Genomic DNA, 25735 nt, shown 5'->3' with positions numbered 1-25735 from the left:
GTGTATGTGGCCTGCATTGATGTGATGGTCTCCCTGATGGAGATGAGGATTCACAAAAGCATTATCAGTACAAGAGCCAAAGAATGAAGGCATAGTCATTCACAGGAAAAAAAAAAATGTCTAAGCAGCACAGTAAGCAAAGGTGGTGAAAGAGAGGAATAAAATTAGCATTTTGATTCTCTAGCAGGTATCTCAGATTGGCTAATGCGAGTCCCTGGACAAATGAAGGCCCTCCCAACCATCTGTTCTTTCCCACTAGCGGTCTCCACTGCATATCCCTTAGAACTCAGAACCTGACCCCTGAGAACTCACTGAGCACAAGACAGATGTAGTGGGATGTAGTTTATATTTTTCAGTTTATGCAAAACTCCATACAAAATTAAAAAAAAAACACAAACAAAAAAACCCAAACCCAACCAACCAAACAAAACAACCCACCAAAACCCAACCAGCCGAAACCCCAAAACACAACACTCAGAAGTTCACAGTACCAGCCCATCTCTTGATAACCCATTCATCATCAAAATTAAAAGTAAACATTGTCTGTCTTGTAGTTAAAAGGACCATTCATCAAGAAAGATTGACTGCTGAAAAGCAAAAATGACATCAAGGTTTCAATACAGGTACTTGAATTCATCCCTTGTCTCCTCTTAGTTACATAAAGTGCCAAAAAAAAGTGTAGTAAATATTTCATGAATCACACTGTCAGGGGTTTTTTTTTATATCTTGCCCAATAAAGTAGATGAAAATTATATCACAAAAAACAAAGGTTTATGCTAGAAGTAACATTTAAACATGTATTTTCAATTACAACACAGACATACTGAGATAAAGTGTAGAACTCACATTTTAGACCAATGATTTTGCTGACTACAACATAACTTTTTAATTCATTAAAAAATAATAATAATTAAAAAATAAAAAAAATCAATAATCTCTTTTTCCTACAGAAAAATTGCTAGCCTTCAAGTTCTGAAGTACTTCACACTAAAGTCTGGACTGATAATTCAGGAAATCTATTTGAAACATGAAATGCCAACACTTGGCATTTAATTTTAAGCCTCTCACAGTGCCATACATGGAAGAGGCAAGAGGAGATGGGAAAAATTTAGACAAAACAACATTCAGTGTTCATGCTAAGAAGGCAAACAGATCTGTCCTGTTCAGTGGATGGACAAATCACTGCTTCCATTACAGAAGCAAACCCTTTACTTTTTCACTTTTCAGTGAAGTGATAACACGTAAAAATACCTCACTTCAGAGACATGTGAGAGATGTGCACGTGTATTACTTGGTTAATCCTTTGCACTCAGAAAACAGCTATGTATAAAGAGAATGACTGTGGTCCCTACAGCAGTGCACTGTGGCTTACGACTTTATGATAACACTACTGGCAGGTAAGACTGATTTATCTTACTGTTTAAGCCATTTGTATTTGTTGTCTAGCCAGCTTAACAAAAGCAGATCTTAAATGATCTTTCAGTAACACAATATAGAATAATGTCAAAGAATTGAAATTTATAGCTAGAGAAAATATAACAAAGTAACATGCCTTGTCATCAATTTAATGCACACCAAATTGGAGTCGAATGATGGAAAAAACATTGAAATTGCTCCTTAAAGGAATATATAAAGTAGTAAGTATAAAACTTCGTGGTTTTTTTTTATTTTGGTCTGTTCACTAAGAAAGCATTCTTCACAGACAGGATGAAAACTCGTAAGTCACAATAATACTGTATCAGACTGGCTGTTCACTTTAAACAACATTGCTAACAGTTCTATGTTACGTACTATGTATTTTTTTTAATAGTCACAGTCTTACTGATGGAGACACATGGATCAGTAAACAGTTGTGGTTTTCTTTTTGTGTGTTTGTTTTTTTTTTAAAGTGAATTTATTTTTTACTTCATCACATAGGATTAGTTTTATAGAAACAGTCTGTCACGTATCCTTTTTAATCATCCTTAAGGCAAGCATTATTTCCCTGGTGTCAAGTACAGAGTGGTAGTTTCAATTCTTATAAAAATAGCAAATTCTTGAAAGTATAACACCATAACAAAAATGCTAAAACAAACATATTACACTCAGACAAAATAAGCTTTCCATTAGCACTTATGGTCACGTACTGTGGTCTGACATTGATGTTTCTAACATCATATCGCTTTCATTCATTTCAATCTCAAACGCTTCTTCCAATGGGCGACTGGTATCTGTACTTTTCCTTTGATGTGATGTCTCTAACGTTACTATGCCACTTTCATCCACACTTTGTCTTTCTATGTCGAATTCTCTGAAATCCCAGGGTGGGGAAATTATGTTCTTCAATGTCTTCATTGTGTGTACATCAAAGTCATAACATCTTAACTTGTCTTTGATCTCTGTTCCTAGGAAAACATTCAAGCCATAAGTTTATTGCAAGTGAACACTCCCAAAAAATGCATCTCAAAGAAACTGTCATCCAGAACGTACTTTGACTCTCTGCTTCCAGACTGCTGCTGCTTACTGAACAGAGCTGTTCTGAGAAAAAAAACCCAGCAGCCCGTTTTTTGAAAAAAACAAGAAACCACACACTATAAGAAGTGAAACTCAAGATTCCAAAGTCTGTTATTAGAAGTCATTTCCAATTCCCTTCCCAGTTCTTTACGAGGCTTTTTGTGTTCTTTGAGTTACTGGCAGCATGATGTGCATTAACGCATATCACACAGCTGCATGGTTCTTCCAGATGTGTTAACCAACTACATATGGAGCAAGACAATAATGAGAAGAAACATCTGCTTCAACTGTGCAAAAAAATCTGCAGGAAAAGCACTTGAGCACACAGATGGCCTCTGCTAGCTTCAGCCTCATTAATATGCTTGACGGGACATCAACTGTGTTCATTACAGATAAATCAAGCTCAATGGAGCAGAAATGTGTTTAGGGGGGCAGAATGTCTTTGTAGAACATTTCAAAGTATGACAATATAATGTATTACTGTTAGGAAGCTTTTTTTTTTTTTTTAAGACCATATTTAAAGCTCTATTTTTGGAGGCAGAAGATCTTATCTTTTCTATACAGAGCAGACTTTTGACATGGTGAAAATGCCTCGCACTTACTCCTCTATGGCAGCATTAGCTGAAATCACATCAGAAAGTCCTCTGATTTTATAACTCTGTATTTCTATTCTATTTTTGTCACAATTCCTGTTGCTTCCAAGTGGCCACAAATCAAAACTTTCTGTAAAAGAAACCATCACCACCTCCAATAGCAAACTGCTACACTTCTTTATGCTGGTAAGAATTTACGGTCATGGTGATTAAAAAACACGTTGTCACCGACAGTTGCTGGTAAATTCTGATTCAACCCACCAACTAAAAGAAAAAAATAAATAAAACAAGGTAGAGTATGGGGGGTGTGCGTTTGTAAGTTAACTAGGTAATGGCAGTTGTTTGTGATACAAGACTCCTCTTACAGGACTCAAGGACTTCAAGAGTCACATAAGTGAAAGACTTACCAATGTAGGCCTCAGAATCACCAATATACATTTCTATGCAATGTCCAAGCATTGTGACTGAAAATGTGTCATCCCTCCGAAGACCAAGGGCCTATTTAAGAAAAAGTAAAAAAGCATTCAAGTAGAAAATAAACTCGTTTATCTCTTAAGTCCACGATGGTTCTGAGTTTGTTGGTTTGTGCTTAACAAACGCTATCATAGTTTTCACTGTACAGCAAAACCTTGCACAATCAAAATAATATTGACATATGAACTAGCTGAAGCAAGCAGAGTGCATAAACAAAACCAGAAAAGGGTATGTGAATGACTCAGTCTGTACACAAGTCATGAAGTGTAACATACCAACAATTATAAAACCTGTAAGAAAGTTAATTTTATGTAACCAAGCTGCAATCTTGGTGAAATAGATGAGACACGCTTAAAGTAATTACACCTAAATGTATGTAGTATGGCTTCTAGGTGAATAGAACTGCAGCTAAATTCAAACCAAATCAACTGGAATGCTGAAAATTCAACTGAGGACAATTCACTGTTACTCTGTGAAAACATGAAATCACCAAAACTCTCCTGCCATAATAATAATGTGCAAGTATCACATAAAAAAGATAAATCTGAGACAATGAATCTCTTTAAAGCAGTGCTTGTTGTAAAATTTCTATTTCAAGACGTAGAATAGAAGTGCTTTAATTCATTTCAGATGCACAAGAAGCTTACGTGCATAAAATGTATATGACAATTCTGATAGTCATTTAAAATATAACAAAGAAAAATCCAAGTACTAAGTTTCACAAAATGGCCATTTTTTTTACCTAATGAATAAAAACCTTAATAAGATAGTAAAAAAAAAAAAGAAACAAACATTAATTTGGAGGCTGGATAAAATGTTGTGTCTCTGTTCCAAATATGAACATTAACTTAACAAAATCTGTGACCAGCAGTTGAATTTAAGCCAGTTCCATACCGTATGAAAATAGTCGATGGCGCTTTCAAAACTGCCCATGAGACTGTGTATGTAGCCAATGGCAGAGTAAGTAGAAGCATTCTGAGGAATAAGTACTAGAGCCTGGCGATGGTATTCCAGTGCTTCTTCATATTTCCTGTAGGGATTAAGTACAGAACATCTATTACTAAACTTCAAGGTACAAGGTGTATTTATAGTATATCAGTATTTTCCTTAGCTCAGTGGCACACAGTCCTTCAAGAACTTGGAAGTTACTGCTTCATACACTGAACACAATAAAACACACAAAAGAGTCATGGATGTTGGCAATTTTCTTTCTCAACATAATTGAGAAATCAATGTTCCCCTTATGTAGCACAACAGCTGCCTACAGCTAGGCCCCATTTGGAGGCAAGCTGAACAATCTGATACAGTAAATTGCTTTAGATGTTTAATGCTGTTCATTGTAACATTAGCTTGCTTTCTGCAGCTTTCATTTTCCTTCCCAGGGGAGTGAAAGAGCAGTACAGACTATATCACTCACTGCTCAAAATGAGAAAAATCTCTCTGGGCAGAAACTTCACAACCCTGGAGTGCTACATACACTGGTACTTCTGTCACTTTTGCTACCATCTCCATCAGGAAAGATGGTTTGCACATATCAATAATTTATTTCAAATATCAGCCACCTTTTTTTGAAAATTATCTATTAATTACACTGCTTATTACACTTGTTATTTTCTAAAAGAAGGTTGAAATGTACATTATGGCATTAATCTTGGGAATGGTCACATTTTGTTTAGACTCCACAATCTCAAAGGTCTTATCCAATCAAAATGATTCTATGACATCCTAGAACCAATTTGTTAAAAATAAACATAGCAATTGTCTATTCAGAAGAAATTTTCATCTATACAGTTACGCAGATAACAACAGATGAAGTTCTTAGAGGGCATTAAGTAACAATTGAGGCAGAAAAGTCATGCAGCTGTTTGCATGTGTCTCAAAAATATCAACCATTTTTACTTAGTCACCTATCCAATTAGCTAACATTGGATTTTTATATGCTGCTTTCAAATTGCAACTACATAATTCTAGTATGTAGATATATACCCAGCAGTTTTTTTTCCATCATGGCAATAATATGTACTATCAACACTAGTAACTGCAGAATTTAAGTTGTCAAAGCGTATGCACAGCTACCTAAATTCTCAGCTTGATTTTCCTTAAAGATAGTTTAGAAGAACGTCGACATACAATAAGCTGGCTTTCTGAACCTGAACAAATAATATGATGCAAACTGCCCTAAGTGTGATGCAGTTACTAAATTGTTATAGAAATTTAAAACAAAAGGAATTATAGCCAAAACAAGTATTTGAAAAACCACTCAATTATAGTTATGAATAGATTCCAGAAGCAGTGCCTTTCATTTGATCTTGGCAGAAGGGGTAACAATTATACACCCATATTTCATAATGACAATGAAGACTAATTGGCAATTCAAACACAAAGCAGTTCCTGCCAAAGCAGAAGTACAACTTGTATCTACCATAATCACATTCTCATTAGCAGCTTTGAGGCAAAAATTACAGTATACATCAATTGGACAATTAGCATCATGACATAAAAAAAATAAAGATATGGTACTGTTTAAGCAAAATAAGACACTGGTTAAATTCAGATTAAGGTAATTAATGAGGAAGCATTAACTGTTAAAGACCTATTATATACTTTGCACTTTCTTTTTCTCTTCCTCAAACAGAAATACCAAATAAAATATGAAATACTTCTGCTCTCGAACTCCATAAAGTAGCATTTTATTCCTGCATTAATGTCACTGAATGTTTCACTTCAATAAAAACCCCATAAGCACTGATCCAAGCAATTAATCAGCACAGAACCACCTTTGTGCTAATTAAATCAGTGGACATATTCAAGCAAGTCAGGACTGGGACAGCAGCCAGTTAGAATTCAGACCCATACAAGGATCTAGAAGCCTACTACAAAATTTCTAATAAGCATGAATAATTAAGATAAGGTCTTTAAATTGAGTACTTCCGTGTAGTAAAGTGCACATAGAGGGTGATTTAGGGATCCTACTGCTTACAAGGTACATCTAAACCACTCTTATGTGGTACATAATCTTGTTACGAGAAACAGGCCTAGAGAAAACATATTTGTGTAGCATTCCATATAAATAAAGTTCCAGTAATCTCTGCTTACTTGAGTTTTCTGCAGACATGTCCTAAATTGTTCAGTAAAGGCTCCCACTTATCAACTGTTACCTGCAAAATAATACAATAATTCAAATAACTGCAGCCCCCAAGACTGTAACTGAATCTGGTCTACTTTAAAAAGTACAAACATACAAATAAAGAAGGCAATTCATTCATGATCAAGACAAATACCTCATTTCCAATAGCTTTGATCTTTTCCAGTGCATCCAGAAACCACTTTTCTGCAGTTTTCCAGCTAAGAATTGAGGGTGCAGGGGTGGCGGAGAGAGAGTAAATTAGTGAAGTGTTCATTAACAGTATAAAAAACATCTGTATTAAAAGGAAGAGTTCTTTGACATAATTTTATTGTATGAGTGAAATGAAGATGTCCAAACTAGTAGTTTACATTTGCAATATTATGATTCTAAGAGCTAACAACACAAAGATGCCTTTTCAAGGCCTGCAACTACCCTATGACAGACACACAAAGGTAAATAATTGATCTCTGCATGTTCCTCAAGAATTAAATTATTTTCTCATTCAATCTTTAAAATGAAGGAATCATAGAATCAATAAGGTTGGAAGTGACCTCAAAGACCATCAAGTCCAACCTGTCACCCAAGACCTCATGACTACTAAACCATGGCACCAAGTGCCACATCCAATCCCCTCATGAACACCTCCAGGGATGGTGACTCCACCACCTCCCTGGGCAGCACATTCCAATGGGCAACAACTCTCTGTGAAAAACTTTCTCCTCACCTTGAGCCTAAATTTCCCCTCGTGCCACTTGAGACTCTGTTCTCTTGGTCTCTTATCCCAGACAACCAGCACCAGAACAACCCCTTCCTGGCTACAACCTCCCTCCAGGTAGTTGTAGACAGCAGTAAGGTCTCCCCTGAGCCTCCTCTTCTCCAGGCTAAACAATCCCAACTTCCTCAGCCTCTCCTCTTAGGGCTTGTGCTCAAGGCCTCTCACCAGCCTTGTTGCCCTTCTCTGGACATGTTCAAGTGTCTCAATGACCTTCTTAAACTGAAGGGCCCAGAACTGGACACAGGACTCAAGGTGAGGCCCAAGCAGTGCTGAGCACAGGGGCACAATGACTTCCCTGCTCCTGCTGACCACACTATTCTTGATGCAGGCCAGGATGCCACTGGCCTTCTTGGCCACCTGGGCACACTGCTGGCTCATGTTCAGCCTGTAGCGCTGCATGGGGTTGTTGTGGCCAAAGTGCAACACCCAGCACTTGGACTTGTTCAGTGTCGTCATGTTGGACTCTGCCCATCGGTCCAGTCTGTCAAGGTCTGTCTGGAGAGCCCTTCTACCCTCTAACCAATCAACACCTGCTCCCAGCTTGGTGTCATCTGCAAATTTACTGATGTCTGACTCAATCCTCTCATCCAGATCATCAGTGAAGATATTGAACAGCATGGGGCCCAGCACTGATCCCTGGGGGACACCACTAGTGCCTGGCTGCCAGCTGGATGTGGCACCATTCACCACCACTCTCTGGGCATGGCCCTCTAGCCAGTTCCTAACCCAGCACAGTGTGCTGCTGTCCAAGCCATGAGCTGACAGCTTGGCCAGGAGTTTGCTGTGGGGAATGGTGTCAAAGGCCTTGCTGAAGTCCAGATAGACTACATCAACACCCTTTCCCACATCCACCAGGCAGGTCACCTGATCATAGAAGGAGATCAAGTTGGAGAGGCAGGACCTGCCCTTCCTAAAGCCATATTGGCTGGACCTGATCCCTTGGCCATCCTTCAGGTGCACAGTGATTGCTGCCAAGATGATCTGCTCCATAATTTTCCCAGGCACTGAGGTCAGGCTGACTGGCCTGTAGTTTCCAGGTTCCTCCATCCGACCCTTCTTGTGGATAGGCATCACATTGGCCAGTTTCCAGTTGTCTGGGACCTCTCCAGTGAGCCAGGACTGACTGCCAGTTCTCTCAGCACCCTAGGGTGGATACCATCTGGTCCCGTGGACTTGTGAGTATCCAAGTGGCTCAGCAAGTCCCTAATTACTTCCTCATGGATTTCAGGGATACTACCGTGCTCCCTGACCCCATCAACCAGTTCAGGAGGCCAGTTACCCTGGAGTCCTCCTGCCTCATTGTTGAAGATTGAGGCAAAGAAGGTATTTAGAACCTCAGCCTTTTCCTCATCTTCAGTTACAATGTTCCCCTCCAGGTCCAACAAGGAGTGCAGGTTCTTCTTGCCCTTCTTTTTAGCATTAATGTATTGTCTTCACAGAAGTGGCCAGCTTGAGTTCTAGCTTGGCTTTTGCCTAATTCTTCTCCTACATGATCTAACAACATCCTTACACATATCACTAGTTGCCTCTCCCCTTTCCAAAGGTGATACACCCTCTATTTTTCCCCTTAATTTGTTCAAGAGCTGCTTGTTCATCCAGGCCGGTCGCCTTCCCTGCCGGCTCATCATTCGGCACGTGGGAACTGCCAGTTCCTGTGCCTTCAAGAGCTCCTGTTTGAAGTAGGTCCAACCGTCCAGGATCCCTTGGTTCTTAAGGACTGCTACCCAGGGTACAATGAAGAAAGTAAAGGTTAAGGGTAAACATCATCTAAACTAGAACCAAGAGAAACTACAGTTCAATGCAAGTACTTTTGTATCTATACTAGCATGTTACACGACAGAATGATCCATCTTTAAGATAGTATTTAATCCTATTTTGCGAGCTTACTCTCCATTTTGAAACGCAACCACTCCAACTTCATGCATGACAAAAGGATCTTCAGGAGCAATGCTTAAAGCCTGGCTGAAAAACCTTTCAGCTAACTTTGAATTGTTGGTCAAACCATATTCCAGTCCAATATAGAGCATCGGTAAATGACACCTAAGGAAAAAAAACAAACACCAAAACCAACCAATCAACAAATCACAAAAGCCCAGGCAGGCACTTTTCAGGAATGGCATCACAAACAATAAAGACATTTCAGCAGTGTTTGCCTATGTTTCTGTACATTTAAATAAAAGCTGATTTAAGAGGATTATTAACCTAAGGGGGAGTTTACAAGACTTCACATCTTTGTTAGTTACTAACAAGAATTTCAACTTAGATACGTAATTGTAAGCTCCTCTCAAATTCCATGTGTTTCTCCATGTTTAAGTTAGTTCTGAGGTGCTTTTTTAATACTATCCTTCATACATTCAATTAACAAATAGAATACAGAAGAAGTAATAATTAAAGAGATTGCATTTACCAATAACTACAGTCAAATACAATAGTTTTTATAGGCAGTATGACATCATTAGTCCACTTATTTTACAACCCTCTCCACAGATTCTAACAGCTGTTGAAGGTATTACTATGCAGCGGTTTATGATCTGGTATGACAAACACGATTCACAAATTTCAGAGAACTTTTGATTTTACAACTTATAAAATCACAACAGTAATCACAAATAATGCAGCTAAATGCAGATTGAATTATTTGGGTGCTTTGTCTTCCTTTGTTCTCTACAAGATACTGTTGCAAATATGTTCCTACTGTTTAAAGGGACATTGGTCAATATGTTACACTGTTTAAAGACTAGCTTTTATTTTTATGAATATGATATTTTTGACATACCCTTTCATGAGCTGTGCAGCTGTGAAGTATGCAGCCATTGCTTGGTCATGCTCACTCTCCACTGCAAATGAATGTCCATATGCTATCCACGCAGGTCCATAGGTTCTTTCAAGTGTAGTAGCTTTGCTAAAAAGAAAAGCAAGTCACAAACACATCTGAAATGAAATTCACCTGCTTCAGATGGCCATTGCATGGCAATGCCATGCCACACTTTGCCACAGATAATGATAAATTATCTTAATAGGTACCTAAGTTAATTTTAAAAGTTCACAGTATCACAGTATCACTTAGGTTGGAAAGGACCTCGAGGATCATCGAGTCCAACCTATCAACATAGACCTCATGACTAGACCATGGCACCAAGTGCCACGTCCAATCTCCTCTTGAACGCCTCCAGGGTCGATGACTCAACCACCTCCCTGGGCAACCCGTTCCAATGACGAATGACTCGCTCGGTGAAGAACTTCCTCCTCACCTCGAGTCTAAACCTCCCCTGGCACAGCTTGAGACTGTGTCCTCTTGTTCTGGTGCTGGTTGCCTGGGAGAAGAGGCCAACCCCTTCCTGGCTACAACCACCCTTCAGGTAGTTGTAGAGGGCAATGAGGTCACCCCTGAGCCTCCTCTTCTCCAGGCTAAACAATCCCAGCTCCCTCAGCCTCTCCTCATAGGGCTTGTGCTCAAGGCCTCTCACCAGCCTTGTTGCCCTTCTCTGGACACGCTCAAGTGTTTCGATGTCCTTCTTAAACTGAGGGGCCCAGAACTGGACACAGTACTCAACCTATTCAGCAGTTAAGCATCACCTGTTTTCAAGAATTCATGGTATTGTTTCTGTGGCTGTTCATGGACACCAGGAATTATTTGATATTATTGAGCAAGAACCCTGCTTAGTAATTCAGCAAAATAAAGAAAAAATTAGTAGTGACTTATCATGCTCTACCAAAGTCTAGCAATACATTTCAAAATAAATATATTGCAGCAAATTTATGTTTCACAAGCAAGATAATGGAAACACCAAATAAACACTTAGGCTGAACTGTGTTTTGAAATTTTGCCATATAATTGTACAGGCCTTTATGAAGACAAGAGAATTTGTCACATCAGAGACTACTGGCCATACATACAAAACGTCACTCAAATCCTGAGATGAAGACTGCACCCTGAGCATCAAGACTGCAACCTGGAATCTTTACAGAAAGATGGCCTTAACTTACAGATCTTTCTGCTGTTCCTGTCAATTTCTCAGTGTGAAAGCAAGGCCATTAAGACTGGTGGCAGATATGCCCAATCTTTTCTTAGAAGCTTCTGACATGGAGATCCTACATGTTCCCTAAGTAGTCTGTTGTATTGTTTAACTATCCTTAAATGCTGTGTTTTCTTCTAACATTTTGGCTTAATCTTTTTTTTCCACAGTTAAACTCATTATTTCTCATCACACATCCTCAAAAACCCTATGTTCTGTCTCCTAGGACAAAACTTGAGATGTTCAAACATTGCCATCTTCCCATCCTTCAATCCCTTAAAAAACATTTCCTGATTGGCCACCTTCTCCAGAAGATTTGCACTGTTTAATGCAATCTCTTGAATTCAACTCAAACATCTGATATTCATCCTGAGTTCTTCTGGGGCACTGACTTGTCAACAGCAACATTATTTCAATACAGCTTTGCAATTGTTATAAAAGATGGATTATGTTCTATGACAAATGTCAGTTTCTTAATTGGCACTGAAATGAGACAAATCCTTTGGCAAGATGTGAAGGATACAGACAGCTCCTTCTGGAGCAGCCAGGAGGACACTTTCCTTGCATGCTACTGGGCACTGCCCAGCTGTGCCTTCTACCCTTTTTGGGATGCTCCAGCGTGATGCTCTTGTGACTCACAAAATACGGGGAGCTTGTTTTTATCCATGGTACTTCCAGATCCTTTTCCAAACTACTGCCTAGCCTACAGTTGTCCCTAGCCTTGTGGTTGTACATTATCATTCTTCTCCAAGAAATATGGGCATCTTTTTACTTTTACCAGACGTTTTCCCCCTCTTTGCCTGAACTACTTTGTACTTTCATGTTGTTTTGAGTGGGGTTTTTTTGTTACTTGTATTTTCCTGACACATCTATAGCCCCTTTGAGGCTAGGGATGCTTGCAAATTTAATAAAGATGTTCTTTTTTTCACCACTAAAGGCATCTATGTGACTCAGGACAGCTCCTTCAAGAATTTCACACTGGTACTTGTCAAGAATTTAAATAGTTTACTTGTAATAACCAGGCATTTAAATGGTTGAAATTACTAACCCCTCTTTACTTATATTATCTATAAAGGTCTTGAGAAGAAAAATTAATGCCTTATAGGCTGATTTAAGCCTAGAGCACCAAAACCAATGCCCTACTCCACAGCAAGGACCTGCTCTCTGGTGCTGATATGCAACATATACTCAAGACCTATAGGAAAAGGCATTGAACTGACAGAACAACCTAAAAAGTCCAAGGCTCCTTGTGCAAAGAAGGATGCTTCATTACCTAGCTGTAATTAGCTATTAATCTGGCAAAGGAACAATAGATTCGCTAAGGAAAACCAGGGAAAAAAAAATAATTTTACCTGAGATATCTTCTGGCATGTTCATTTTTGTGGCCAACCATGAGATAGTAGCAGCCTACTGCAAACCACGACACCTACACATTAAAATCATAACAGACTATTAGATGTATCACACTGATTTTAGTGAAACATCACCATAGGTGATGATAAACAGAGGAACAGATTATTAAGAGAGGCTAGGAACATTTTCACTGAAATCACAGTCAGCTTTTCACATCATTTGATATTGCAGACAAGCTACAACTGCTGGCAGGTACATCTCCAACTGAGTTTCTTCAGCTTCACGGAGAGCTAAGTGGAAAGCTTATTGCTGTCTCCTATTACCTGCTGGTAGGAAATACAGAGGCAGAGCTAGACTCTTCTCAGAGGTGCAGTGATAGAATGGGATGCAATGGGTACAAGTTGCAACATGGGAAATTCAGACTGTAAAAGGGAAACACTTCACTAGGAAGCTGATCAAGTATTGGAACGGCAGACATTTATTACTGTAGTATTTGATTAAAATTACCTAAAGTGACTAGCTCACAGAGAACACATTTTACAGGTAATCTTCTTTAAAAAACGAACCTCGGTGTAGGAAAATCACAATGCACAGAAAATGCAAGGAGAATACCATTTTTACTAGCTCCATCCAGAAACAGACTTTCAGCTCTATTTCTCAAACTGATTATTATTATGTGCTTTCATCTATTAAACAAAAAACCTAACTAGTAATGAAGGCTTAAAACAACTTACAGGATTGTTTGGATACAAGTCCACCAGTTTGTGAGAAAGATAGAAAAGCTCTACATAGTGGGAAGAAACAAGAAAATTAAAACATGCTAAAACACTAAGATGGTTCAAGCTCTTTAGCTTTCTATACAAAATATCCAGGACATCTGTAGCTCTTAATGCTTAAGTGAACAAAAATGCTTTCTGTTCAGTGGCAATGCTTCAAATTGCCTCAAAATAGATTTGAGGTTGCAATTAACTGACCAAAAAAACCCCACCCAACTAAAAAAACCTTCACAGCATGTAAATAAGCAGCTACATACCCCATCCCTTAAGAATGCTACAAACTTAGGTCATTTACATACTGTGGTGGTTTTAGGCTATGCCTTTAAAATTTAACTGCAGATTTTGTGCAGAAAAGTAGAAGAATATACATAAATCACCATTGGGTGTAAAAAAGAAAATAAAAGATTATTCTAAACAAATTCATTGGATAAATGTCTGGAATAAGACAAGCTGTATAACAACAATTCTTCACATTTCACTTCCATTCCCATTCCTTTTCTCTTCTCTTCTGTTTTGCTTTGCTCAGGAGATGATAATACGCTTCTGGCTGACCTTGGGATAAGTCTAACCCACTGTTTTCTCTCAACTCCTTTCTCTCTCTTGGGACAAGGGGGTTGGAGTGGAACAGGCTTCTCTGGTCTTCTGACCAGGGTGGGGGTGTGTGTGTGTATGTTTGTGTTTGCTAATTGTAAATATCTGTATAATATTGTAAATACTGCATATTTTGTACATATTAATTGCATTCCATGGTAGAGTGTAGTTTTCGCTTGTAAAAACAGCTCAATCTGCTTCTAACTGAGTTGGTCTGGTTCTTGTTAATGCTGGGGGGGAAACACCAACCCACCACACATACTTTAAAATAAATGCCTGTAGTATTACACTTGAATGTGTCTTGTCAAGGTATTACACAGAACTTCCTGTGCCTAGAAGGTGTAACACACTGGCTAGATCAATCTCAATGTAGAGTGCTGTGAATTAATATACTGAAAATAGGACAAAAGCAAATAAATGACTATGTTATTCTTAGAACAGCTTACTAGGCATTTTTCTAATAACAAAGGAAGTAATCAGATCTAGAATAGCAATTCTACGTGGTTCCAAAAGAAATAACATTACAATACACAAAGCTTCTATTTCTTCAGAGTACTGCCTATATTTTCAGATGTAATTAACTGTAAAGTAACTGAAAAGTGCATTTACTAAACACTGAGAAGTACTGGTACACCTCACGACCTATGGCATACATACAATCCACCATTCTTTGAGAGACTGCAAGCTGTAGAGGGCAGGTTTAGGCTGGATGTTAGGAAGAAGCTCTATACAGAGAGAGTGATTGCCCATTGGAATGGGCTGCCTGGGGAGGTGGTGGAGTCACCATCATTGGAGGTGTTTAGGAGGAGACTTGATGGGGTGCTTGGTGCCATGGGTTAGTTGATTAGGTGGTGTTGGGTGCTAGGTTGGGTGCTATGATCTTGAAGGTCTCTTCCAACCTGGTTTATTCTATTCTATTCTGTATGAGCTCCTCATTCTGTATTCCCCTCTGGTTTTAAATACATTCAAGCTCCTCACTTGCACTGGTGGTTTATATGCAGTGTGAAATGAGAATAAGCTATCTCAGCTGCAAGTAAGCTAGTCTTGTAGTTCCATCAGAGGTGCTGCATGATTATTGACTTGTTTGAACTAAAAAGACATCTCCACAACAGCGAAGGCATGGAAAATGTAGATTTTTTTTTTTACATGGAAAAGCATGTCCACCTAAGCATATATACTGCTGAAGAGTTCCTTGCAGTTTAAATTAATATATTTTATTTTGTTGCTGAGCACCTAAATACTCTTGGGAGATCACCTTAAACACAAATCAAACCACAGAAATAAGCAGTGTAGCTCACTTTTGGGCTACCAGTGGTTAAAAGACAGTGACACTCACGACAGTGAATGAATAAAGACTATTTGCCCAACTATTCCCTTCCCTGCAGTTTTTAACTTAACTCCATTCTCTTCCAGTTACCACTCTTTTCTTGAAACTGGAGGTAGGAGGAAAAATATATGCAATTTTAAAATGCTATGTGAGGAGGTTTCTTGGCATCCTTAAATCTTTTTTTAAAATTGAAGCTTTACAGTCTTCTTTTGACTCATACTTAACATTGTGTTTCTTACCATTTGCTTTATTAAGCTCCACAAGTGTTCCTATATGCACAGGTAAACAATTTGCATGGAAAGGATCTTTTTCCATCACTCTAAAAATATAAAAAAAACAGGAAAAATAAAAGCTGCAATGCACTTTTCAAAAATGTTACTGTCTTACAAGCAAGCTGCTTTTATAATGCATAATGACTCAATTAACTACCACTTAAGGCACTGGGTAGCTATTTGTGACCGGAAGGGAACTACTAACAGCATAATAAAAGTTATTCTAAGACCAGGAAAGTAACTATTAATTTAGCTTAACAGAAGAGAAAAACAGAAAATTCAGGCAAGTTGAATAGACAACTAGAAAAAACAAAGGACAACACATATCTGTTTGCAAGTCGTTTCAAATTTAACCAGGAAACAGCAAGCAACAGTTCCATTCATCCTTCCCAGAGGTTTGACAGCAACTCTCAAGCACTAGCCCACAGCTTTCTGAGCTTAACACTAAGCCATATGCCTCAGGAAACATTTAGCTCAGTTTTAAATTTTTATTTCCTGTGGCACTGAGAAATGTTAGATGGACTTCACAGACAACAGATTGCATGTAGAACATGGCTTATGGGCATGCATCCTTTTATAAACACTGGCATTTGTTAAACTGAGCTGGGTGTGCGTGGGAAGCTAAATTTAATCACAGAATCTTTTAAATTGTACGTACAACATTATGACTGCTCTCTGAGAAGTACATTTTGAAACAGTTAAAAGCTTAGTTGACATTTTAAAGTAGTTTGAAGTATTTCAAATGAAAAGTATAAAAGAACATATAAACAAGTATATTAAATAGTCTCTTGTAGAGAGTCTAAAACTTTCAACTTATGTGGATTTCTCAGACTCATTCCCAAGCTCTAGCATCTACAACAGCCTCCTCCTTAGGAGACATTTACTCCAGTCACTTTCTGCTTGACAAGATGTAGCAATTAAGTTTCTGGAACAAAGATGTAGTACTGTAATTTTGTTGGCTTAATCAGCGTGATTTATATCAAGAGGATCCTGATTCTACTCAGATGTTTAAATACATTTTAACTACAGCCATCCCCAAAACCTTGCCTGTACTGGATTTTATGAGATATTCTACACAGTGTTAGCTCCCTTCAGCTATGAAAAAGCTGTGCTGTTGGGGGATTGGAATAAATAGTAATAACAATAATTAAAAAAATCCACCCTCAAACAAAAATCCTTATATTTTATAGTACTAATATTCAGAGGCTCCCAGTATATAAACAATACATTTTTTTTTAGAAGGGTAGTTGTCACACCAGCAGAAAAAAAACAACTGCAAAATTCAGACCTACAGTAGTTGAGAAGCAACCCATTTGCTTGTTCTGATCTGACAACTAGGCAGCAGTGTATATCTGGGCTACTTGGCACATCAAAATTAACATAGCTTTTAATCAGCCTGAGCAATCATACTTCCTAACTAACCAACTGACCCAAACCTATTAGTTCTGAAGACCAAACAAGAAGTAGGTAGAACACACAAAACTGGAAGTATCACAGTAAGGAAGAGGATGGAAACAAAGTGCAGCATAGTGTTGATTAACCACAATTTGGCTTTGGATATTTCTGCCACATATTATAAAAATAACATATCTTGCCAGACACAAGCTACACATTTGAAACACCTGAAGCTTTGTATCAAATTGTTATGTATGTCATTGCATTGAACAATGATATTCACTGTAAGTCCAGGCATAATTATTGTACTACACTGTGTGAGAAAAAAACTCCTCAAATTTGCTTTGTATACTTACACCGAAGTAAGCTTGTAACACATTTTGAAATCACAGTTATAATAGTGTCTTTCAGCTAAGGATACCACCACATCCAGATTTTCCTGAAGACCATCTACTGATTCAGGAATCAGTGTTTCACTGGGTTTATTATACTGAAAGACAAAAGAAACAACAACCAATCTAAAATCAGATGGTACAAGTATTAGTATTTTTACTTTAAAATGAAGCGTTAAGCTTCTTAGTTTTAAACTGAAAGTCCACAAAACACATAGTTGGTAAAATAGTTCAGTCACCGTCCCTGAAGGTGTTCAAGAGGGGATTGGACGTGGCACTTGGTGCCATGGTCTAGTCATGAGATCTGTGGTGACAGGTTGGACTCGATAATCTTTGAGGTCACTTCCAACCTTAGTGATACCGTGATAATGTACTTTAAACTCATTTAGAACATGCAAGCTGCTTGCCAGTGTCAGTAGCATACAATCGTCTTTCTCCTCACCTAGAATTTTGTCAGGAAATAAAATTTAAAGAAGCCCAACTACTTAAAGTTGTCACCACACCAGAAAATTAAGTTTACATAAAATTATTCTATTACTCCCACACAGGGACATGTACTGCATCTTAAGTTTCAAGTAACCACAACTATGGAGTCCTTTATTCCAATGATCAGAATAAATGGAATCCAAGGAAACGTGTATCAGACACCAAGACTTTGAATCAGTTCTCCAGCTTTTTAGCCGGTTTTGAGGTTTACCTTTTTCAATTTATTTTCAAATAAAAAGTGAAGCAATTCTTGTTCTTCTTCTGTACATTGTCTGCTAAGAGGTAGAGATTCGAGAAGTTCTTTTTCTACGTGAATTTAAAAAAAAGGGATCATATTAGAGAAGAAATAGCAAGACTTAACATCTTAAGAACTTAAATGCAGAGAAATTTGTGATGCTCTTCCCGAAGCTACCAGGAAAGTAACAGTACAGATACACTAAAGATCACCACACTACTAATTATAAAAATCAGTGATTGAATTCTTAGGCTTGCATTCTACATTTTAAAACAAAACAGACTTGAATGAATATGACATAGTGCATCACTTTTTATTTACTCAACATGTCAAATTTTATCACTTGGAATGCTGTATTAACCAATGTCTGCTATAACTAAGCAAACACCAGCGGGGTTTTGTGGATTCAAAGCCTGTTTTACTCTGGACAGAGAGGGTGAGAGAATCTGAAACTAATAAACAGGACAGCTGGGTTACGTTGTCACTTTTAATTCACAGCACTGCAAGACGGGGAAATATAGTTCCAAATGTAAATTTGAGCAGATTATTAACTTTTACCCATTTTGTACATTTTCCATTCTTAACACTTTAAGTCTGTTACTTGTCTTACTGCGTTAACTTTGTCCAGGCAAAAGGCATATTGAGAAAGAAGCTAAATTTTACGTGTATTTACGAAACACTGCTATCCAGACCTTCTTGTGCTGTCAGCATATGGTGCGATGTTAAAAGATCAAATGCTTCAAAGCAGTAAACATCAAGCTTCAAGGCCTCTTTGTAGCTGTATGTTGCTAGGGTTCTATTATCCAAAGCATCATAGATCTTCCCTCGCAAAAGGCATATAGAGCTCTTAATCTGGTGGAAAAGCAGGGCTGGAGGTCAAAGACTGAATCAATGTTTGCAATTTGGTTTTGAGCACAAATCAAATGGGCTCCCTGAAAAGTAAAAAGCATTTAAGGTATGGTAGAACCCGGTTTTCTAGCACTAAAATACTGCCTCTAATATCTTCAAAAAAAAAAACCAAACCACACACAAAAAAACCCCACAAACAAATTAATGCTCAAGTTATGCACAGCCAAAAGAACACATGCTTGAAAGAAAGAAGTAGCAGCATAGCAGTTTATCTTTTCTAGTTCCAACATCCATCTCTCTGGTTTTGAGTTGTAAGCTAATTATACTCAATTCTCTTCACACTCAATATAGGGAAATTGCCACTTTCAAAGACGACTCACGTATTTGTTGACTATTAAACCACACATTTCATGCAGCACAAGGATGACTGCATTAGAGATGAAAGACCAAATCAATAGACTCAACTAATCTGACATGAAAAAATTATCCTCCTTTTCAAGATGTTTCAGAAACAAAAGCAGTAAAAGATCATTATTATCATAAAGTTGTGCTACCATGCCTAATAACTGCGTTTTTTCAAAACTCCCTAGATGGGTGTTCAAGGTTAGCCAGAAGGCCACAGATGTATCGGCACGTTACTTGGAAAAAGTTAACACATTGGGCATCTGTATCATCAGACTAATCAGGCAGACCATCTCTCTCAGGAGCCCACATCGTGGAAGCAGTATAGCAGCATAAACAACCAATAAACCCCATGGGGGTGCTGAAGTGGTAATACTGGACCCAGCTCAAAGACCAGTCTTTCTTATTCTGCAACCAGTGTTTGCACACACTTATCAAAATAAAATTGAAAAAACTACTTTTCCAAAGAGGAGTTTGATCATAAAATTGTTGAAGCAGTAACCACTTCAGAAGTTTTATGCTTTGGCAAATATAAGTCATCTTCGCATTAGTGAGCTATATCATCTCACATATTTGCAAACATAAGCCTAACAAATTTGAGTTTTTTTGGCTGGGTTATTTTTCAGCTGAAATGATTTCTCAATTTAGTCAAAATAATCAGTCATCTAAACACTGGGCCAGAGTACCATAAAAATGAATGGCTGAAGCTGAGGACGACTTCCTTTGCTTTCAGTATTATCTTATAAGCCCCCATTAAGGCGCAACACAGCAACTCAGTCTAATCTGCTTCTCCCTTAAGCCCATTAAAGCCAACATTCAAAATCAATTCACATCAATGATTTAACTCGTTCTGCATACAGGGAAAACACCATCTGTCAATGACATCCAGTATAGCTTCAGCTAATACACTTAATTTCGTAACTGCAAAAGTGAAGACTCTTCACGGCACTAATCCCATTTAACTGTGTGCCTATACAGATTATTTTTTTCCACTGATTTAAAAGATTCACCTCATCACAAAATTTGCAAGCATGATGAAAAAATGTCCCATTAAGAGCAACACTTGAATGATTAATGAATTATTTCATTAAAAATAACTGCAGGAGGAGAAAGCTTGGTTCGTCATTAAGAACCTGCAGCTCAAGTCTTTACATTATGAAGCACAAAATTGCAGCATAGATACTAGATTGTGAACTTCCTGCAAAGTGTCTGCAAATAATTTATGGGAAGTTGAAATGTGCTCTTCCTTTTTGCAATCCAAGTTATTTTCATACAGGCAAGCTAACACAACTTCTGACTGAAAACAGAACAATTTGGCATTCCTGAAAATTATGTTATCAAAAAGCTTAAACACAGTTTCAGATTCACACAGCTGCAAAATCACTTTTGACTTCACACATTTTCTCAATTATAAAAATATTTGTTTAAAAATGCATCACTTACAGATGACTGTGACATCTCCCAGTCTGTGGCAGAGTCTTTCAATCCACTTTCATCCTTCAAGTATTTTTCAAACAGTCTTTTGTTGATTGGCTCTTCCATATCAAGAATATCCAGGGCCTGTTGATGCTCTTTTGCAGCATACTAGCCAAACATGTGCATGTAAAAAACAAGGTTGAGACTTGAAACATCTGCACATAAAGCACCAATAAACACAGTGTCATCATTCAAAGGCACGCATGGTATCAACCACTGCCCGATCAGCAAGTTTTTCATCCATGCATATTCTTATCTGGACGTATGTAACTCCACAATTGCAGCCAACTGTTTTACTATAGTACACAAAAAGTCACAGAATTAACACCTACAGAAAATCTCTTATTCAGCATTATGCAATCATGACAGCAGACATGCTTCTAAAAACTGTTAATACAGGTTTTAACAAAACACAATGATCTTATTCCATAAGCAGCACATTATTCTGTTTCAAATTTCTATATCTAATCCCCCAATTGATCCAGTTTTCCTATGAAAGCATCATGGCTTACAACCCATGTATCACATTTTATACAGAAGTGTATTATAAAGGTGCTAACTATATTTATGCAACCACAAATCACATCTCCTCTGGCCAGACTACAATCAACAAATTAAAAATGTAAACATGAAGACATGAGGCAAAAACAGTACACATTCCTTCCCAACAAAATAGTAGAAGAGCGTTTGGTTTCTTGGGAACAAAGGTCAACTGGATTTCTTCAGAATCATACCACAACAGACACTCTAGTGACTGGTACTGAAGGTTAAAGAATTAAATCAACTGTCCCAAAATTTAAGCCCGTTACTTGAATGAACATAGACCTCTACACCACCTGTCAGGTACCTAGCCTTTCCAAGATGCATCTTTTATTTAGTTTGGTTTAGTTTCAAGAGAGGGTAAAACATGTACTCACATGACATCTAGCTGCAAGGTAGCGACAGGCTTCATATAACTGAAACAAAGTTTTCATACATATTAGTTAGAGAGAGACAGCATGTTTACATCCCCTGCTAGACTCCATTTTGAACTCTCATGTTTTCAGCTCTATGGCTGCTTCATTCCTTTCACCTCCAAAAATCTTACCTGGCCAAAATGACTAGGTCTGCAGCATTTTCTCTACTATTAAACTCTCAGAAGACATTTGTTTCACTCTTGTCTTCACCACTCAGTAGCACAGTGGAAGGACAATTTAAAAATTGTCCCTGAAGTGACACTTCCCCTTCCAACACCTGTTGCAGTTACATCTTTAGACCTTTTCTCTTTTCTGTGACCCTAGCTGAGGACAACAGTTTCAGTCTGGCCAACTGAACACAGGGCTATACTTGGTTCAGATAAACTACACTATGCAGGGTTTTTAATTATGTTTTCCATAACCCTCATCCTCTGATGGTGAAGAAGTCACTGTCCTTAGCAGCAAAGGTTTAGAAGTGGAACAACAGTAGAAAGCCTTTGACTGAAATGACATACCTTGTCCAACTTACGTGATCGAAGGGCATGTGCTGCCCTATGATACTGAGCTGTCAGGTAAAGACATTGGGCCAACCAGTAGATATCTTGTGGTTCCTCTAAAATGAAACAACAAATTATAAAACATTAATTTATAATGCATCTTTAAACACTTAGATATAAAATATATTTTCTTCACTAGAAATATATTTTTTCCCTACTCTTCTGCCCTAATGAGTTACAAGGTTGGTTTTTTCCTATCTATCTATAAATACACACACATATAAACAGCTTATAGTATCTACCAGTAAGACAACAAAGCAACAACGAAAAACAAACAAATAATCAGATTTCAACTTTAAAAACACGAGGTATTATACTGACAGTGAAAACAAAGATCTCATACCAGAGGTGGGTCATGAGGAGACAACAGTGATACAGATCTAAAAGAGTAGCAGTTGTAGGTTAGCCTGCCCTTGGGCATAGAGCAGAAGAAAAGAACCCAGAACTGTCTCTTGCAAAAAAGATCAGTGGGGATCTAACACTAGTGAAAGCACTAGACTTCTGCAGCTTGAAGTTACAATTGCAAAGCACAGCTTGGGACTATCCTACTTTGTTGGCAACCAAAGCTTTTCTGGAATCGATACCCTAGTAAAAATTTAAGTGTAAATGGATGGTGGCTGGAGGCAAACACAGGCTGCCAGCATCAACTCACCCTATAAACCTGCATTCTACTTATCACCCAGAGCAACAATGAATCCTGGCAGGAAACTACCACTGTCTCTTGTAGTTCGCTCTTTCGTCTTTTAAGGCACGCAAACCTTAAGGATTTGCCAAATGTTAGTTTTAACATGAAAGTCAAAAGGGAAGTAAGATTGACCCTGCTCTATTTGGAAAAACAGCATTCCAAACATCACAGAAAATCACATACCAAACTCAAAACTTCAACATTTAGCCAAACAGCTTTAAAAGAACCAACAAAACACAACAAATCCAAAACAGAACATGAGAAATAAGTTTATCAAAAACAATGTAAAAAGCAATTACTTACCGTGAGACAATGAAGCTACTTTATCTGCCCAAAACAGGGCACTTTGATATTGTTGCTGTAAAAGCATGAGAGATATAATTAGTATTTGTTTGGAGTTAAGAGTTCCTGCATTATTCTGAAACAGCCTGTACATCATTCACATTTAATATCTCATGCATGTAGTCCTGAATGGCAATTCACACTTGAGATTTTTCAAAGTTAAGGACAAAAAGCCCAAAACCCAAACAGTTTAGAAGCGACAGTTCTGTAGCTTCTAAAGGACACCAAGAAGAAATTCAAAGTGGAGTGCTCTGTCCATTTTCAGTAAAATGCAGATACCTTTGACCAAAAGCTATGCACATCATAGCAAGAGGTCATTAGATGATTTGATAGCACTGAAAAAGTTGCAAGAACCCACCCTTCCCTGCTGTATTTTATGAGAGGACACACTCCCTGCCCTCCTCTCTCTCTATATATAGAGAGACAGAGATAATGGATTTAGATATCTGTATCTTAACTATCTTTGGAAGGTTCAACAGCACCATCTCTGTTTGAAATTTTCTTTCCCCAGTCAGGATGCTTTAACCTTACACAAACCAGTCCCTGTGTAAATTTCCCCTTATTCCTGGATATACTTCCCAGGATCTGCAGGATGTTTAGCAGATATCCTGCCATTGCATGGACTTGCAATACTAGAAAAGCCTCAGTCATTCCTGCTTTTCCCGCAGTGTCACAGCTGTGTACTTTGTTTGCAATCTTAGAGACTGTTCTGTGCTTTTGGAGTAGAGGTTTGGCAGACTTTTCCAAAATGCACACTGATGGTATTCTAGTCTTCACAAAGCCCTACACTCCATGACCTAAGTGGTCTCTTCCATGTTGTGTTCTCATATTCTCTACTTAATGGGAATTAAGAATGCCCGGCAAATTTGCCAAGAGAATAGTTTGATTTTAATCTGTGCTCCCAGAAAGAAAACAAAACAACCCCACCAAACCAAAATCCCACGTGTAATAGGTGTTATTTAAACCTCAGTTTAAATAACTTTCAGTTTAAACAACTCTCTCAATAACACAAAAACAAAAGCGTAATTCAGGGCTAAAGGGCATTACACAACTTCTGTTAGGCAGCTCTACAGTAGAAAAAGCCAACTATACACACAAAGAAGGTGTCCCATAGCGCTCCTGATGTCCCCCTTCTCCATGTAGCTGCATGGCGAAGCAGCGTGGTGAACTCTAATGAGTACAACAAAAATAAACAATAAAATCCACCAAATTAATTTAGGATCCCAACTAATCTTTTAATTAAGAATAAAGCACGCTAAACTTAATCTAATTTATTAACGTATTTTTTTCTTAACGTGTGGGGTTTGTTTGTTTGCCCTGCAGCAACAGAACTGCCGAATCCATCAACAAATGAACACAAGCCTGCCCTTCTGACAGCAGCCTATAGTGCCGTACGTTAGTATGATGGACACCTATAATCACCTGGTAAGTGGCCCAACTTGCACAGCCCTTAAGGGAGGGATCCTGCAAATACATCTTCACTACACAGCAGCCTCTCCAACAGATAGCTTTCCTCCTTATTCTCCTCCAAACGAGGAAGAAAGGACGAAAATCTCCCCGTCACTCTACCAGGAGGCCACAAGCCCCGACTCCCAGCGGAGACCGCACAGCCGGCACTTCCGGCCCGCCGCACTCCTCTCCCGCCCCCGCTGCCTCCCCTCCGAGGGGAAACAGAGCATTATTTCAAAATTAATTCCCTCTCTCCGGCCACAAAGGCTGGCACCTGCAACTCACCCCCAGCCCGCCCTCGTGAAGAAGGCTGGGAGGGGCTCTGCCTCGGGGAAAGCCAGGGGGCCAGCCGCCCCTTCCCCGGCAAACCCCACCCCGCACTAAAGGCCGCTTCCCGCGCCTCACCTGGTCGATGTACTGTCGCACTCGCTTCCTCAGCCTCTCCAGGTTCATCCTCCCGCGCCGTCTGTGGGTGAAGCTGAGCGGAGACGACCCAGGCAACGAACCCTCCGTGCACGATACCGCTACCCTCTTCACCACCCGCCCGGCGAGGCACCCTGCACGCCGGTGCCGCGCTCAAACGCGTCCCTTCCCTTTCTCCCGGAAACTGCGCCCCGAGCGCATCGTTCCGAGAGCACTGAGAGCTGCTAGTGGCGCGAGAAAACCGTTAGAGCGGCTGAGGCCAACCCCCAGCTTTATCTTGATACTTTTCGC

The 25735-nt window shown here is 38.8% G+C and overlaps 1 protein-coding gene across 1 annotated transcript; it reads right to left on the bottom strand.

Annotated features, from left to right (window-relative positions):
- Positions 1 to 329: 329 nt before the first annotated feature.
- Positions 330 to 25575, bottom strand: CDC16 (cell division cycle 16). The gene is made up of 18 exons (XM_068137267.1): positions 25427 to 25575; positions 23534 to 23588; positions 22504 to 22601; positions 21950 to 21988; positions 21000 to 21140; positions 18998 to 19157; positions 18282 to 18376; positions 17549 to 17682; positions 15765 to 15844; positions 13566 to 13615; positions 12831 to 12904; positions 10239 to 10364; positions 9350 to 9502; positions 6842 to 6905; positions 6657 to 6718; positions 4455 to 4590; positions 3494 to 3584; positions 330 to 2384 (listed from the first exon to the last, which is right to left on the bottom strand). Exons 1-18 carry the CDS (start codon positions 25472 to 25474, stop codon positions 2119 to 2121), a joined length of 1872 nt encoding a protein of 623 aa, XP_067993368.1. The 5' UTR covers positions 25475 to 25575; the 3' UTR covers positions 330 to 2118.
- Between the last annotated feature and the right edge of the window lie 160 nt (positions 25576 to 25735).

Source organism: Melanerpes formicivorus, unplaced genomic scaffold (assembly GCF_026170545.1).
Source record: "Melanerpes formicivorus ecotype bairdi unplaced genomic scaffold, bMelFor1.0.p_v2 SCAF_1, whole genome shotgun sequence".
NCBI lineage: Eukaryota > Metazoa > Chordata > Aves > Piciformes > Picidae > Melanerpes > Melanerpes formicivorus.
The sequence above is the reverse complement of the archived record's forward strand: the minus strand, read 5'-3'. Positions and strand labels throughout refer to the sequence as shown.

Coding starts and splice junctions, on each gene's coding strand:
- CDC16 (XM_068137267.1), bottom strand. CDS start 25,474: ATGAACCTGGAGAGGCTGAGGAAGCGAGTGCGACAGTACATCGACCAG. Junction 19,158..20,999: donor GGGAGATGTCACAGTCATCT/GTAAGTGATGCA, acceptor CTTTTCCACCAG/ATTAAGAGCTCTATATGCCT. Junction 4,591..6,656: donor CATGTCTGCAGAAAACTCAA/GTAAGCAGAGAT, acceptor TAATCCCTACAG/GAAATATGAAGAAGCACTGG.